The sequence below is a fragment of the Berghia stephanieae genome, chromosome 1, assembly GCF_034508935.2.
Source record: "Berghia stephanieae isolate SIO BIC M18660-M18661 chromosome 1, UCSD_Bste_1.3, whole genome shotgun sequence".
Classification (NCBI taxonomy): Eukaryota; Metazoa; Mollusca; class Gastropoda; order Nudibranchia; family Aeolidiidae; genus Berghia; species Berghia stephanieae.
The window spans coordinates 73,823,122-73,841,101 of record NC_088360.1 but is presented as its reverse complement, the minus strand read 5'-3'; the positions used below and the strand labels follow the sequence as shown (position 1 = coordinate 73,841,101).

Genomic DNA, 17,980 nt, shown 5'->3' with positions numbered 1-17,980 from the left:
ATAATAATAATAATAATAATAATAATAATAATAATAGAGTGTTTTGTCAGACTACGTCAGTATAGTAAGTCATGGCCAAGAGTGAAGCATGAGTACCTCAGTCATATACCACACGTCATTGTCCTCTCACATGCAAACTGCCAACTCGCATGATATCCAAGGTTAATCGTGAATTTCCATGCGTTACGTAACCACTCCATCTCTCAGCACCGATACACTTAGTGACACGTTTTCTATTTATAGTATCATAAAAGAAAAATCAAGAGTAAATGCAGTGCCATAAAAAAAAGGTATTGTTTTTAAAAGATGTCTTCGATAATTCTTTAATTTTTCTCTGCACTGCAGTTTATACTCCAATTTATCTTTTATCATTTATACATTTATCCGTCGCCTACTCTATTATTTCATCGTCTTGTTAGTTCGTATTGTAACTAAGTAACATAGCTTTATTTTATCATTTTCTTTTTTTCTTCTTTTTTTTCTTTTTTTTTTTGGTAGTTTGATAGAATTCCATCCACATGTTGACTTAATCCAAGAGGTCACATAGGCATGACACATGAATGACACTGTCTCTGTATCCTGGTAGAACATACAATCCAAAGTTATCGATTTTCAGTAAGACACACACAGTTTGACAATTTTGATGACATTTTGATATGCGTTATGAATTTTATGAATACAAATTATTGAAATAATGTGTACAAAAGAGTTTAAGTTAGACGAGTAAAAGTTTTGTACATAGACTGGGAGTTATGTGGTGGGTTTGGGAGAAGGACTTTGGGTTTTATACCATAGCTGGAACATGATAAGAAGCTTCCGCAGACTAAAACTTGTTAAGATCTTTAGTCTAAGAAGATCTGGTGTAGTTAAGTTCTTTAGCTGATATATTCACCCACCAGCTAGCATAGGAGCCAGCTGCAGCGGCCCCGAAGCCCTTAGCCCAGCTTTCGTGTAAAGGAAAAAGGTTGACTTGTTCTAATCAGGGCTAAGCACATTATATACTCGGTGTCCGAAGACACAGGCTAATAAATTATTGTAATACGTATTCACACACCCAATGACCAGACCGTATATTTTCCTCTTTCTTGCTTTCTATAATTTGGCTCATCACCAACTCTTTCACCACCATTAAAACCACCGCCGTTGTGTTCTTAATCCCTCACTATTTAATTATTCTAAAACTACAAAGTTAAAACGGTGATAATGAATAATGAATGAACATCCACTCACACACAAACAAACAAACACACACACACACACACACACTCACAAAACAACAACAACGACACTATAAAACAGATGGTCTTTTCTACATTCATTAATACAGTTGTAACAATACATTTTATACTACTAATTTGATATAAATACGGACATGTCTTCTGTTCAATGTAGACAAGTAGGCGATTCGGTGGCTAAGAGATAGTGTTTGTATTATTGACCAATCCATTGCCATGTAATGATATATTTACGTTTATTCTTTAAATACCACAAGGGACCATTCCAGTGTGGAGCGATTATTCCTTACACCAGGCCCCTAATCAAAATATAAGAACGGGATCATTGATCAAGACCATTATACTCCACTAACCTTTACTTTCATGCACCACTTCATTTTAATCCTAGCTTTCTATTGTCTTAATCCTTCTCTGAGGACAGTGTAGCTATGTTTGGTCTCTCTCTCTCTCTCTCTCTCTCTCTCTCTATCTCTCTCCTCCCCTCTCTCTCTCTCTCTCTCTCTCCTCTCTCTCTGTGTGTGTGTGTGTGTGTGTGTGTGTGTATTAAACTTTCTCTATCCACCCCCACCCCCTCCCCCCCAGAGCATTCCTGGAGGAAGCATCTATTTTTCATCCAATGTCCAGGAAAGGGATCCGAATTTTTTGTTATTATTGACAAAAATAAATCAGCTCTCTATTTCATCGGGGATCGATGCTTGGATATTTCTTGTTGTTTGCTTTGTTTTGCTTTTTTTTTTTTGTCTCCGCTTTATAGAGATGGCTTAGTCCATTCCCCGTGACCTCCCACCCCACCTCTCAGCCGCACACCCTTTCGTACCCTAACATTTTTCACAAACGTCTTGTACATTCCACTGGGAAGGATGATCTTCTCCCGGAGACCCTCAGAGCTGATTAAGTGCCAGCCAAGCCGGGCTACTACAGAACAAGCCAAGCTGGTCAATGCCATTCCCCTCTCCTCAACACACAAACTCGCTCACACTCTTTTAAATCCACCCTTATCCCATCCCCTTTCCCTTTTCCTGTACCACCATCCATATATATATTCTCTCTCTCTCTCTCTCTCTCTCTCTCTCTCTCTCTCTCTCTCTCTCTCTCTCTAACTCTCGCTCCCTCTCTCTCCCCAACCCATTTATAATTCTTTGTTCATCACCAATCCCTATTATGTCACAGAGTACCGTAATTATATTGCCTGGCGCTAAATCGTCCTTTTAGAGCAATATCGATTATATCTTACGTCAATTAAGATTTCTCGTCAAGTTCTATTGACACGATGATTTGAGGTATTAAAAGTTTAATCAGTAAAATATTTCAAATCATTTAGTTTTCTCTCCCTCCCCCCCCCCTCTCTCTCTCTTTCTCTCTCTCTCTCTCTCTCTCTCTCTCTCTCTCTCTCCCTCTCCCCCTCTCTCTCTCTCTCTCTCTCTCTCTCTCTCTCTCTGAATGTTAATCATACTTTTAATACCAAATCATTATGGTTGTATGGTTACTTTCTAGTTCACGACGCCGGACCTGAAATTTCTGTATATTCAAAGTTTTCAATCAACATTGTTCATATAAGTTTAGCCTTTTTTATTTTCGATCCTTTTTCTTGAGAAATAGGTCCAGTCAAAAGGGCAAATTGGTAGAGAATATTTTCCATGCAGATCCATTATATAATCCTTCTCATCATCATCATCATCATCATCATCATCATCATCATCATCATCATCATCATCATCATCATCATCATCATCATCATCATGAGTGTACTAGGATCTTTAAATCATTTCAATTTTATGCATTAAACTAAAAAACCATGAATTCAGCGACGAGAAGAAACTATTTTTGAAAAGCAAATTTAGATAAATGATAAAAAAAAGAACATTGTTAAAGCAGCTGAACATAGGATCAAGTGGTCAAGAATAATCTAATCCGTGCAGTACGATAACGAATCAACATTGAAAAAATGGCACCCCATTATTAAATGTTCCGATGTATTGTAAGGAATTCCAATATTGTTTGCCTCGAGACAATTGGAAAACACCTCGAATATTATAGTGCAAGAAAGTATTGGTATAATTGTTGTTTTCAAACCACTCACTCTCTGCTCCAAAAGGATCTCGAGACTCTTCAAAAATACTCAAAACACAGTTTTGGTTTCAGCGATAGTCATTATTTACTGAAGATCTTAAAGAAGAAAGAGACGAGATGCTGACAGTCTGCAGTTGGGATGAAAAATTCACCTTTAACCTTCTATGGATTGGACTCGATTTCACTCTAATCTGACATCCGGGTTCACCGTTTTCACTACCAGAGCAAGCAGTCTTCACTGATTTTCACTGGGCCATTTTGCCCATGGAGCCGGAGTCTATCCCTTCGGTTTCTATAACGTGAGACGGACAATAGCAATTGCTTGCTACCCTTTGGATAGGACGCTAGTTTTTCGCAAAGTACTTTCCGTCAGATCTAACAGGCCCAGCTACCCAATCACTGATGGGTGGACAGGGGGGTCAGAAAAAAAATAAATCTCGATTGCACCCGGAAGCGATCCCTTTGCGTGTGAAGCGAGTGCTCTACCAACTGAACTATCGGGATCCCCATTGTTGTTGCTGCTCTTGTAGAAAAGGATGATCGTCTTTGCTAAACGAGAGAGAGAGAGAGAGAGAGAGAGAGAGAGAGAGAGAGAGAGAGAGAGAGAGAGAAAGAGAGAGAGTGTGTGTGTTCTGTCGGACTCTGGAAAAGCAAGTATTAAAAAATGTTGGCCAGAAAACTCATCCTTCCAATATCGATCGATTAAAACGACCTTCATCTTGCTAAAATTTCTCAAACCTGGGATTTCACGGAAGGTTTGAGAGTTTGTTTTTTTTTTTTGTTTTTTTTTTTTAAAGCAAGATTAGGATCATTTTAATCGATCGATATTTGAAGAACGAGTTTTCTGTCCAAAATTATAAATACGTATTTTTTTTCTTTCGAAAATCTACGGCAGTGTTGTATTTGATCATTGTTTCAAGCACAGACTAGTGTGTCTCTTTCTCACTCTTGTTTTGGACAGTGGCGGCAGCACAAGTTATTTTTATGAGATTGATGTATGTTTTCTATTGTATCTAATCCCGTCTTAAGGGGATAGAATCCATTATCGACCTGGTTGTTTTCAACTGTTTTTCCTATTAATTTCTTACAGATTGTATCTTTTCTTTATTAATAGCTGGCATTTTAGCAACCACTTCCCTTTCATCGGGGCATTTTTGATGAGTTAAGATTTTTTTCGCCTTATTTTTGCCATTTATTAATAAATACAATAAAAACACGATTTTCAAAAATATTTATTTAAAGATTTGGCCAGAAATCTCGTCCTTCAAATATCGATCGATTTAGATGGCCCTAATCTTGGGGGGAAAAAACTCTCAAACCTGGGACCTCACTTAAATAAAAAAAAAACACTCTCAAACATGTGACCTAGCGAGGTCCCAGGTTTGAGAATTTATGCCAATATTATGGTCATTTAAATCGATCGATATTTGAAGGACGAGTTTCCTGGCCAGAATGTTTAAATGCTTGTTTTTTCCAGAGTATTGCATTTAACTCGTTAATTAAAACGATTTTGCCAGAAATTATAATCTAATTCTATCCAAGGGTGACTGAGTTAACATTTGGCAAAAGGCAAACGGTCTTTGCAAAATATTAATTGCTAGTTTTGTATTTTATACACAGATTTTTTATCAATATTTGCAACTGTGCATTGAGGGGCAGCTGAGAGAAAGAAGAAAAAGACGCGCCACTTATTAAATATCTGAGTATAGAAATGTTGATGATGGTGTCATGTTGACGTCAACGACGATGATTATGATATTGATGATGATGATATGATGATGATTATGATGACGATGATGATTACAATGATGATGATGATGATGATGATGATGATGATGATGATGATGATGATGATGATGATGATGATGATGATGATGATGATGATGATGACGACGACGACGATGATGATGCTGATAAAATGTCTTAATGTTTACGAAATCCGCCACTATCATAATGTCATGCAATAATATTTTAAGCCAATAGATGACCCATGAGTGTCGCAAGAACATTTTAACACACTCGGTTAAGCCAATAACAATATGATTGATGTCATTAGTCGTTCTAATAATTTCAAAGATTTTTACCTTTACACATCACATGTCTCATATTCATGATTTAAAGCATTTCAAAACACATTAAAAACATTGCTAAAAAATCAGATGGAAAACCAATAACAATTTTTTTAAACAAAAAAACAAACAAAAAAAAAAAAACCCCAAAAAAAAAACAACAACAAAGAAACAAAAAAAAAAAAAGATAAAACACAACGAAAAAGAAAACAGACAAAAACAAAAAAAAGGGAAAAGAAAAAGAAAACATCTATCTGTCTATCTATCTATCTATCTATCTATCTATCTATCTATCTATCTATCTATCTATCAATTATCCTATCTTATCTATCTATCTATCTATCTATATCTATCTATCTATCTATCTATCTATCTATCTATCTATCTATCTATCTATCTATCTATTCTATCTTCATCTCATCTATCTATCCTATCTTCATCATCTATCTATCTCTATCTATCTACTATCTATCTATCTATCTATCTATCTATCTATCTATATCTATCTATCTATCTATCTATCATTATCTATCTATCTATCTATCTATCTATCTATCTATCTATCTATCTATCTATCTATCTATCTATCTATCTATCTATCTATCTATCTATCTATCTATCTATCTATCTATCTATCTATCTATATATATATATGTATATATTAATTAATTAATTGATTTATTTATTTTATTGATCTACTTCAGGGAGAAAGAAGACGATTTGGAAAGACGTTTTGAATTACTGAACCGAGAGCTGAGAGCTATGATGGCCATAGAAGGTGAGTACAGCTTTGTGGTATTAATAGTATGACAATCGACTTGCGACATGATGACGTGAAGATGAGTCTTTGGAATATTCCCTTACCTTATTTGATATTTACTCATCATACTCGGGTAGAAAACGAATACTTGGCTGATAGCAGCGCTGTCTCTATGGAAAAGTAGTGGCGCATTACAAGTCGCATGTCTCATCTTGCAGTTGCTGTTAGTTTCAGACCCACTGTAAAATTATTTTTGCACTTTATAAAAGCTTACGTCTGGAATTATTATTATTATTATTATTATTATTATTATTATTATTATTATTATTATTATTATTATTATTATTATTATTATTATTATTATTAGAGTCAAAGACGATGAATTGTTAAACTGGTTGGGATTCACGCGAGAGAGGCCAGTGGCTACATGAGCAGAGATAAACAAAGAAAAGGAATTAATAATTCCAAAAGGACGGATTCAGTGTCAATCAGTATTGCCTTACCTCACTCTTTCAAGTTCTGACATATTTGATTGACTCAGATGTTTGTATATGTCCGTGTCATTTAATTTCAATATTATTCTGCTCGCGGCTGTGTCCATCCAGGGTCAAAGCGCTAAGGAATATAAAAGTACAATCCTGAGAGTTTCATCAAAGATGTGTATCAAAATCTACTGCCGAAACGTTACATTGTCCCAATGGATCCAATCTGTGTTCAGACCAGTAAATTAATTGAGTTGACTCTGGCTCGTTTTGCTTTAATTGTCCAGCTGAGAAAGGTTTTCTGAAATTGTTTGGACGAGGGATCAAGTCCTTCAGAATGCCAAGTTTGAAGTGTTACGTTAGCATCTTTCACTCCAGGGAGGGAAGAAGTAACAATGAGCCTGGACACGAAGAAATGGTCCGTGGTAACTCGCTTCTTTAGCTCACTTCTGTTTAGACATGGAAAGGGTCTCAGATTGTTGCCTCTGAGACATATCTAGACTATAATTTGGACACCGTTCTTCGATGAAAATAACTAATAGCATTGGTCATAATCTAGTAAATGAAAAACAAAAAAATTCTGAGGTTCACATTTTATGTTGTTCATTATTACAGATTTTTAAAAGAGTATATTATTTTGATAATGCCAATAAAGCTGTTTCTTTGGGTCTTGCGAGCCGTGTAAATATTTGATCGTGAACTGGTCAGTACATTTTTATCTTTCACTATCCCTGGTGTTTTGCAAGATAGTTACCTCCAGCTCTGAATTTGATCCGGCCATCAAGTCTGAGAGAGAGAGTAGAGAGAGAGAGAGAGAGAGAGAGAGAGAGCGAGAGAGTAGAGAGAGAGAGAGAGGGAGGGAGAGATAGAAAGAAGATAGATGTAGATAGATGATAGATAAAGATATAGATAGAAGATAGATAGGTAGATAGATAGATAGAGATAGATCGATAGATAGATAGATAGAGAGAGAGAGAGAGAGAGGAGAGAGAGAGGAGGGGGGAGGGAGGGAGAGATAGAAATGGATAGATAATAGATAGATAGAGAATAGATAGATAGTATGATAGATAATAGAGATAGATAGAAAGATAGATAGATAGATAGATAGATAGATAGATAGAGAGAGAGAGAGAGAGAGAGAGAGAGAGAGAGAGAGAGAGAGAGAGAGAGAGAGATTGTAATTGTAATTGACATTCGTGGGGGGCCTGGAGCCTTTTTCTTCACACTCATTGACTCCAGTCGTCACACAAAATGACCATCGTGGTCCGTTACTCTCTAGTGGAGGTAAGTAAGGGATAGGGACTATGTTACCCTTTAAAGACAGAATATACTTATCTCACTTCATGTCGTTTTCTATATTATAACTCGGATATTCATATTGCAGAATTTTGACTTTGTTTTTTGTTTGTTTTTTGTTGTTTTTGTTGTTGTTTGTTTATGTTTTCGTTGGGTTTATTTATTCTTTTTCTTTAAAAATGTAGTAACCACTCTATGTTGTCGAAGTCGGATTCCATTTACCCGACGTGTACTTATTTGCAGGTCTGATAACGCAATTTATTATAGGCTCATTTCTGTAATGGAAATCTCAAAAAAAAATAAAAAAATAATGCAAAATATTGTCCATTTCAACAGTGTTAAACTCGGCCCATAATTACGTTCGGATGTCAGACCTGCATATATGTACACGTCGCATCTACCCCTCAAATTATCTCAGGTAAATTACGAAACAAACTTGATTCGCTGCGTTGTACGTCGCTGTTTAGGAATAAATGATATTCTCAAAGCCATTCGGTTCAAGGTCAATCTCCGTGACCTTTTTAGAATGCAAACACGGCGGCGACCACTGTCAATTTCAAATCTTCATCAAGATGAAAAAAAATTCAAATTTTCATGATCTATGAAAGCTCTTGCTCCCATTATGTGTAAAGAGCTATCATATATTGAATTGTTGGTATCACGGGGATACTTCCTTTTGTCATTGAAGGGTCCCATTACGACCTTTTGTTCTGGATGTCATTTCACTCAACCATTTTTTTTTTTACCCAGCTGCTCGTCCAAGCATGTCAGTTGTTGACATAAACTTCGTACAATTTGTACCGCATTCCCTCCAAAGACGCCAACTTGAGAAATTGTTGGTCTCTCAATAAGACAGTCAATAACTGGACATTCTCCTTGAATCGGCTGTCAGATTGCAACCTTCCTTCCTCCTTTTCCTTACTGATATTTTTCTAAAGATGTATTATTGAAGTTATTATTATTACTATTTTTCATCATCATCATCATCATCATCATCATCATCATCATCATCATCATCATCATCATCATCATCATCATCATCTTCTTCTTCTTCTTCTTCTTCTTCTCTTCTTCTCTTCTCTTCTTCTTCTTCTCTTCTTTTCTTTTTCTCTTCTCTTCTTCTTCTTCTTCTTCTTCTTCTTCTTCTTCTTCTTCTTCTTCTTCTTCTTCTTCTTCTTCTTCTTCTTCTTCTTCTTCTTCTTCTTCTTCTTCTTCTTCTTCTGATGATGATGATGATGATGATGATGATGACTATGACGATGATGATGACTATTATTATCATCATCATCATCATCATCATCATCATCATCATCATCATCATCATCATCATCATCATCATAGGAAAGACAATCATACGCAGCGTGCCATTAGCCTATAATGGTTTTCTCCCTCAACATCTCACACAATACTGAAAAGCCCATGTCAACGATTGGATGATTATCACGTGACCAATCCGACTAGATTCCATTAATTATTCAGGCTGTTTTAGATACTATTACAAAGTTGTGTCGGGTTACAGTGATGATGTCCTCATATTGGTCAATTGGACAGGCAGTGTTCAGTTTTATAACCAGATTATTTTGCAACATCATTATTACCAAAAAAAAAAAAAAAAAAAAAAGCAACGTCAAAGCTCCCTTGTTTATCTTTTTGAATTATTTCTGTGCACACATAGAGCTCTCAATATGTCATTCATTCACAGTTGCTGTAGGTTTGGATGAGGTGCTGGGGAGTTAACTGGGCTCCCCCCCCCCCTCCACCATTAAAATATTTTAAAGATATGAGAGTGATTTTGTTTTTGTTTTTGGCGTTGTAGGATGGGGGTGTTGGATTTTTAAAAATTGTTATTTAATTTTTTTTTTTTTTTTTTTTTGGTAATACTTCTAACGCAACTTTTGCAAACTCCGTCCATCATTTTGTTACTTTCAGACAACCGTTTTAACGAATTTACGTCTTGGAAACTTATTTCGTTGATCTAATGGAGCGGTCAATTCATTCCCGTTAGGGTTTCTTAAGTACATCTATTCTATCCCAATGTTTTTGCATCGCTGGTGGTAAGTCTTTCAACTGCTAAAGAAACTGTCCATCTGGCGCACCGAGGCGAGATAAATATGACACGGTCTCTCTCTTTTTTCTTCTTCTCTCTCTCTCCTCTTCTCTGCCCGCCCTCCGTCCGTTCGTTATTGGTCGTCTTGTCCGTCATTATTTGTCCACTGCATTCCGTTGTTTAGTCATGGAAAAAATATTTGGAAGGCTGTTGGAACATTTTGAAAAATTCAGACAACGGAACGCCAATAGAACAAAAGGAGGAGAAGGGGAGGGGAAGAAGAAAGAGAGAGACTCCGGACAGTGTTTGTGTTGTGGTCAGCGCCGTAGGGATTTGCGACGAGCAGCTACTGCTGTGGTGTGGTGGCCACCTCTGATGTTTGTGCGGATGTTACAATGCATGGGGTTCCAGACATTTAGCACGAGGGATATTCTATATTGTCTATCGCATACCTGGCCACGCCTCCATTGATCAAATGTATATTCTTCTCTCTCCCTCCCCCCCCCCCATCTCTCTCTCTTACTCTCTCTCTCTCTCTCTCTCTCTCTCTCTCTCTCTCTCTCTCTCTCTAAAACATTAATGCAGGCTTCAAATTCAATGTTTCACCAGAAAAAAAAATATCGGTCAAACACCTTACCATGTGTGAAAGATGAAAACCTATGGGTTTGTGTGTGTGTGTGTGTGTCTTATGTATATGTGTTGGATGAGAGAAAGAGAGTTAGAGAGAGAGAGAGAGAGAGAGAGAGAGAGAGAGAGAGAGAGAGAGAGAGAGAGAGAGAGAGGTGGGGGGGGGGTGTCTGATGATTTTCAATTATGGATCAATCAAGCAGTGAGGCATCGTCTCAACTCTCTGACTCTGATAGGAATTCCTAAGTCATCTGACCGTGCTCATCGCTGTAATCATCGCCAGGGCGATAAGTTTCCCAAATGACAGGTATACATACATGACTGAATGGAAAACTTTCACTTTCCCAATAGTGTGTCACAATTCCAGTTAGACACCATATTTGACAGCAGGTGTTAGAGATGGAGGTGTGTGTGTGTGCGTGTGTCATTTCGTCAGTCAAAACCGACACGTGCCTAGTCTCACCAGGAACGGCAGACTTGGGGATTGTGTGAGTAGAAAATTGCCAGGAGAGAAAGAACTACGACGTACTTTTTCTTGTTAACGTGACGTAGTTGTGACAGGATATAATTGGCTTGTGGCGTCAAATCTAGTCTGTCACCAACATCTATGGTCTCTTTCTCTCTCTCTCTCTCTCTCTCTCTCTCTCTCTCTCTCTCTCTCTCTCTCTCTGTCACAAAGTGCGCACGTAAACCGTATGCTTATGTAGCGCAGTTTGCAACCTTGTTTATGTGTGCTATATTCAAGCTACGACACCGATCAATAACCAAACACAATACGTTGATAAAGGTTTTGAAGCTAAATGAAGATATGTTTTATTACAATATAACAAAGATATTATGAGATATGAAGATGAAATGATAGATGTAATAAGTATGAAATCAAATAGATGGATGACAAATTGATGGAGATGTGTAATGATGAATATGATATGAAAGCGATATGAAAATATATAATTAAATCAATTAATTATCAATACTTTACCAAACCGCTACCACATCAGACAATCTCACAGATAGGTTGCAACCATCAAAGTCATACAGGCAACTAATGATTAACTAACTAACTAAACACAATCCAGACGTGTAGAAGAAAGCCAAAAGAGTGTTCTTGATATTCAACAAAACTGTAAGGTTGTTCTAATATTGTTAATTTGTCTCTTCTTGAAATTGTTCTGGTTTCACAGTATTCATAAACAGATCAATTGTTTCTCAATGTTCTGATATTAAAATAAGCAAATGGTTCTTCGCAGGTAACTTATAAAACAGGCAAATGTTCAGTTTCTATTAGTGTCAAGCTATGAGTGTATAGCCTAAAGTTGGCTTGTTAAAGCCCAGCCTCCGACGGCTCATTCACTTTAAAGAAAGAAAATGATTTGTTATAATATGATAATCATACGAATATAACTCTATCTATATTCGAACTCACTCAATATGTTTACTTTAAATGAGTAAATATTATTTTACTTTAACAAATCAATTTATTAATGTTGATTAATATTGCTTTACTTTGTAGATATGAAATAATAATGCTTTATAGCAAGAAAAGCTTATTTTCTTTACAACAAGAATATATTACACAATTAATTTCATTATCTGATTAATTAATTGAGAATCAAAATTTAAAGTGATATTATGATATTGATATCAAAACACAATCATAATTGTAATCACAACATATTATTCAAAATCTCACCAGAGCCGAACAGATTATTGAAATCACAAATTAAGTCTACACAAGACTTTAATCAAACTCTACACAAGAGTTATAACACAACTTGATTCAGCTCAAACTTTGAGCACCACAAAGTCTACACAAGACTTAAATCACACTCTACACAAGAGTTAACACAAAACGTGTTTCAGCTCGAACTTTGAGCACTACAAAGTCTACACAAGACTTTAATCCAACTCTACACAAGAGTTAAACAAATGAGCCTAAAAGACTCCGCTGTGGTTATCGCTTAGAGACTATGAGCCTAAAAGACTCCGCTGTCTGGTCTCTTTTGAGACAATGAGCCTAAAAGACTCCGCTGAGTGGTCTGAAGAAACTGCTCAAAACTCTGGCATTTATAGGCAAAAATCAAGCAAACGAAGCAAAATTCTACCCACACAAACGGATGTTAGTCATATCCGTAAACATCTGAAATTCCTTAAAACTCCCCCAGATTCCATAATCATGGACAACAACAACCCATCCTGATACCGGACATCCTCATATCAAGGATAAATAAATTCGTCAGCCCCATAGTTACGAGATATCAATCAAGCCATACCATAACAAAGTCACTCCCGTAGAATACAGGGATCCTACTTTGCTTATAAGTTTACGGAGAAAACAAGATTGATGCCTTTCTCACAATAACACCCACACTACGTAGTTTAATTCAAACTTCCGGGCCATAGGTGCATGATCTGATACGACCTGTATCAACAAAAGAAGGGTTGTTCCGGAGGGATTACAATAACAACAACAACTAATACTACGACGACGTACATCCTGTCGTAAACTGACGCCTACATGGAAGCATTTCGTTACACTCTCTCTCTCTCTCTCTCACTTTCTCTTTCTTTCTCTCTGTCTCACTCCCCCCCCCCCCACTCTCTTCTATCTATCTATCTATCTATCTATCTATCTGTCTATCTGTCTGTCTATCTATCTATCTATCTATCTATCTATCTATCTATCTATCTATCTATCTATCTATCTATCTATCTATCTATCTATCTATCTATGTCTCACCTCATTGTACACCGACACCGTTGTTTCGGCAGTTTCTCTAAAAATGGTCCGCCTATCAATGTCTCACGTAATATCTATTATCTATCTATATACCCCCTCCCCCCCCCCCCCCCTCTTTCTCTCCCCCCCCCCTTCTCTCTCTCTCCCCATCTCTCTCCTAGCTCTCTCTGCTCTGCCCCCACCTCTCTCTTTAATCTTTCTATCTCTCTCTCTCTCTCTCGTTCTCTCTATCTCTCTCTCTCTCTCATCTTATTTAAACGATATTTATAGATACAAAAGTTACTTGTCCACTGTGAAAATAAGTCTAGTATGCCTAGGTTATGCATTATGCTCGGGATCCCGATAGCTCAGTTGGGAGAGCACTCGCTTCACAGGCAAAGCGACCGAGATCGATCCCGTGGGCAGTCGAACTTTTTTCTCTCTGATCCACCTGTCTACCCAGCACTCTAGCTGGGTCTGTTAGATCTGGCGGAAAGTACTTTGTGATAGACTAGCGTCCTATCCAAAGGATAGCAAACAATTGCTATTGTCCGTTTCACGGTATAGAAACCGAGATAAACTCCAGCTCCTTGGGCCAAATGGTTCTGAAGGACTACAGTGCAGTATACTGATACCACCGACCTCTTCTCTATAAGGGGATAATAGATGATATATGCATCCTGTGCCCCATTCTTGTCTCAATCTCCTACAACATCTCTCTATAACATTGTGTCTTAATAAATGTAAATCACAACCTCTGGCTCCATCCCTTTACACCGAGCTGCTACCAGCCAGGTGTTTGAAGGGCTCGGCTCTTTCTTAACAGATGCCACAAATCTTAACAAGGAATTGCGGGCCATCGACTTCGGAGAAACCGGCGTCTTGAGATCTCGTCATAAAAACGGTCGTCTTAATCCCATCACTTGTTATACAGACCTTTAGAGAGGTCAGATATGACGCCATTTGAATCAACAACCGACAAATCCTCGTCAATTTCGTGTTGTTATAACGGAACATTGAAAAGAAAATAAAAGCAACCGAAAAACGGGTGGTCAGCAAGTCTTTCGCAAGGAATTGGTTGTTCCACAAATACTGCAATTCTCATTACCTTATTAAACATAGTTTGAATCATAAGTCATGTGATTATCGAAGCGCCAAAAAGACTCGTTTGTCATCGTTCGTTCAATCGTGTAATTAAAAAAATAAAACAATCAATTTTTTGAGACAGACAAATAATTTTTAAAATTATAATAATAATAATAATAATAGTAATAATAATAATAATAAAATAATAATAAAATAATAAATAATATAGATGATATAATAATAATAATAATAATAATAATAATAATAATAATAATAATAATAATAATATAATAATAATAATAATAAAAAATAATAATAAAAATAAAAAAGCTAGATGGATAACTAACTAACTAACTAAATAAATAATTACATAAATAAATAAATCTATAATTAAATAAATAAGAAGTTTTCCCTAATATTTTCACATCTTTGCCCATGGACATAAGACAGTGAGGTTGTTACTCGTTCTTATAATAATATTATGTTGATTGAGAGATGGAGTAAGGTGAAGTCCTGGACAAAACGCATAGATTATGGTTCAACAATTATTGAGGTAGAAGGATATCCCTTACTTGCAAGGTTTTTCTGTACCTTACTAATTCTTCGTTCATCGGAATAATCAATTCTTACTAAGTTCTACTACAATACAACTAAAGTGACAAATTCGCCGATCTGTTTGGTCCTGTCTAATCCCGTAGCCGGGAAAACCCCGGTGTGGCCGCCGTCTTAATCTTGTGTTTTGGTGACTCAAATAGTTATTATTGTACACATTCAAGAGTGTCATGACTAACTCTATTATTTAATTCACCCCACAATAGCAGCTGTCGAGTGTCTGCTTCCAGCCACAAACTCTCAGAACTCCCAGCGGGCTGAAGGGTCACCTGGTTGAGTTTGATTAATCATGAAGATCTTTAAGTTGATGGATGCATTCATTGATTCCACTGTATGTGGTACCTTTGGGTAGTATTTTGGGGGGGAAACCCCAAGGCCGAAGATGCCAACTTTACTGACCTTTGTCTCAAATTGAGAAACTTAAAACAGGAACCTACAATACAGACAGGGTTATAATATATAATTATATTTCAATCGTACTACACATTATTTCATATCGTGATTTTCTCTCTCTAAAGTTTCTGGGGAATTGGTGGAGAGAATAGAACCATTTTCTGAATATAGTAAGGAAATTTTGAATATGTTACAGTATATTTTAATGTTATGGTCCATTTGGTTTGTCGTCTCTTATTTTCTGATTTTACTTCATGTGAAATCTTAGACAAAACTTTCGGTCTTGTCTTGGTTTCTTTTCTTTCCCAAGAATGTTTTAATTTTTTCGTCTTTTAGATATGGAGGTTAGTCTTTAATTACATTATAAATAATTCATAAGTTGGCATATCATACGCTGTGCCTGTCTGTTATTGATTGTTCGTCTTGTCAGTCTTACCTTGATTTGTGAAGGTCGAAATATCCACCATTATCCGCCATTCTTGCCTCCACTACCGGCCCGGGAGGAAAAAAAAAAAAAGATGGGGGGGGGGGGGGGGGGGGGGGGGGGGGGGGGGGGGGGGGGGGGGGGGGAGGTGGTTAGATAGAGCTGGATATGAGAGATGAGAAATCAGATGGCGCTCGATTATGTCCAAATTGTATGGCAGGGAACAATGGCATGAGCCCTATTAGAAACCCCGGCTTGTTGCCCGTTGCCCAATATGTCTAGCTTAATTTGTTTCAATGTTTGAATGTTTGAAGACTAAAAAGGCTACTGAGAAAATAAAAGGTAGGAGGAGGCGGGAGGGGTAAAGTTGGAGGTAGATCGGACAGTTTGGGATTGTGTTGATGGTCTACGCTGATAATGCTCTTTCAATGGTCGTGGTCGTCGTCGCCGCCTGTTGGTTGGCGGAGGTCTTTCCAGATATATCTTTTGGATCTGTGGCGTAGGCTTTGAATGAGAACGCGGTAGTTAGCGGTCTACACTCACTGCATGACCGCACAAGTCTTGGCAGCGGACAAAAGACCGTTGTGGGGTAAGAGGATCATGATGGAGGAATTGTCGTGGCGAGGTGTAGCTGGCGGCCTATAGTTCTGATAGTGACGGCGGTTGTTGTTGTTGTTGTTGATGTGGCATTTGATAGATTAAATAATTCCTTTCGGGTTCTAATAATTTGGCAATGGTGGTTCATTATTAGCGGTTTGTGATCGCGGTTGTGGTTGTAGGGGGTATGTTTGACGACCGCTGTTGTCGCTCATGTCGTGAGGGGAGTCCAGATGGCTGATGACGAGGACACACTGACGGCAGTGCTGGTATTTCCCTACAACTAGTCTACAATCAATCGAATTATATAACGTATCTTTATATATTATAATTATGTCTCTCTCCCCCCCCCCCTCTCTCTCTTTCTGTATATCTCCTCCCTCTCTCTTTCCCCCTCTCCCTCTCCCCTTCTCTCCCCTCTCTCTTTCCCCCTCTCTTCCCCCTCTCTCTCTCCCCCCCCCTCTCTCTCTTTCTGTATCTCTCCTCCCTCTCTCTTTTTTCCCCTCTCCCTCTCCCCTTCTCTCCCCTCTCTCTTTCCCCCTCTCTTCCCTCTTTCTTTCCCCCTCTCTTCCCTCTTTCTTTCTTCTCTCTCTCCCTCCCCCCCCCTCTCTCTCTCTCGTATATCGATGTTGCGTGCTATTTCATGCTTTTTATTCTTTTTTAGTCTGTCCGTATACTAAAAAAACAAAACAAACCCCGCTGTATTGAATCATTTGTCAGAGATCTATGCCAAATGATCCATTACAGCGGTCTTAGATTTTGTTTCTATTTCAGGTTTCAGAATCTGATAAGATAAAACACAAGCTATTGTTCCACACATAAATGCCAACAGCTGCATTACAACGGTCATTTATTAAACCTCTAAAAAGACCACTGATCCAACAATCAAGATTGTATATATATATATATATATATATATATATATATATATATATATATATATATATATATATATATATATATATATTATAGTGGCTTTTATATCCTAAGGGACACAAATTCCATAAATAATCCGAATTTTTGAAAATTTTTGTTTAAACCCTTGATAATCAGTGATTTCAGGTCCTTCGCCGAAAAGAAGGCTGTATATTATGTATACTTTTATGTGGAAAATAAATTTGTCTTCTCCCTAAATTATAATCTCTTCGCTTTTAATAATGGTAGCATCAAGGGCTGAGGACGGTCAGCTGTGATGGGTGGTGATGGTGATACATTCTGTGCTGACTCGCTGGTGTCTGTCAATGAAGTCGTGGCTTAGGCATCAGCCATCGGCACGGAGAGCCATTTGTCACCGGCTTACGGTGGGGAGAATGGGCTGTGCCTGATGGGAAATCAATTGGTTTTAATGTCACATCGGCTGCCACCACACATTCTCTTTTTACTGTACTACCGGCACCACCACCAAAATTGCCACTACTACTAATATTATCCGTCTAACTCTTTAACAGTTTTCTCCATTGCCACCACTACCATCCAAAAGGGCCACAAACCTTACATTTTTAGATCTAAATATTGAAAATACTCACGCTAGGTTTTAGACCACATTATGGTCTCGGCGAATAC

The 17,980-nt window shown here is 37.5% G+C and overlaps 1 protein-coding gene across 28 annotated transcripts in view; it reads left to right on the top strand.

Moving 5' to 3' along the window:
• The window catches only part of LOC144956536 (EH domain-binding protein 1-like), a 98,801-nt gene that overhangs the window by 67,705 nt on the left and 13,116 nt on the right, over window positions 1-17,980 (top strand). For all 28 annotated transcript variants that reach the window (XM_078887263.1, XM_078887273.1, XM_078887224.1 and 25 more), the window contains one exon: window positions 6,079-6,152. In XM_078887263.1, coding sequence (XP_078743389.1) covers window positions 6,079-6,152 — 74 coding nt within the window. The remainder of the gene's footprint in view (window positions 1-6,078; window positions 6,153-17,980) is intronic.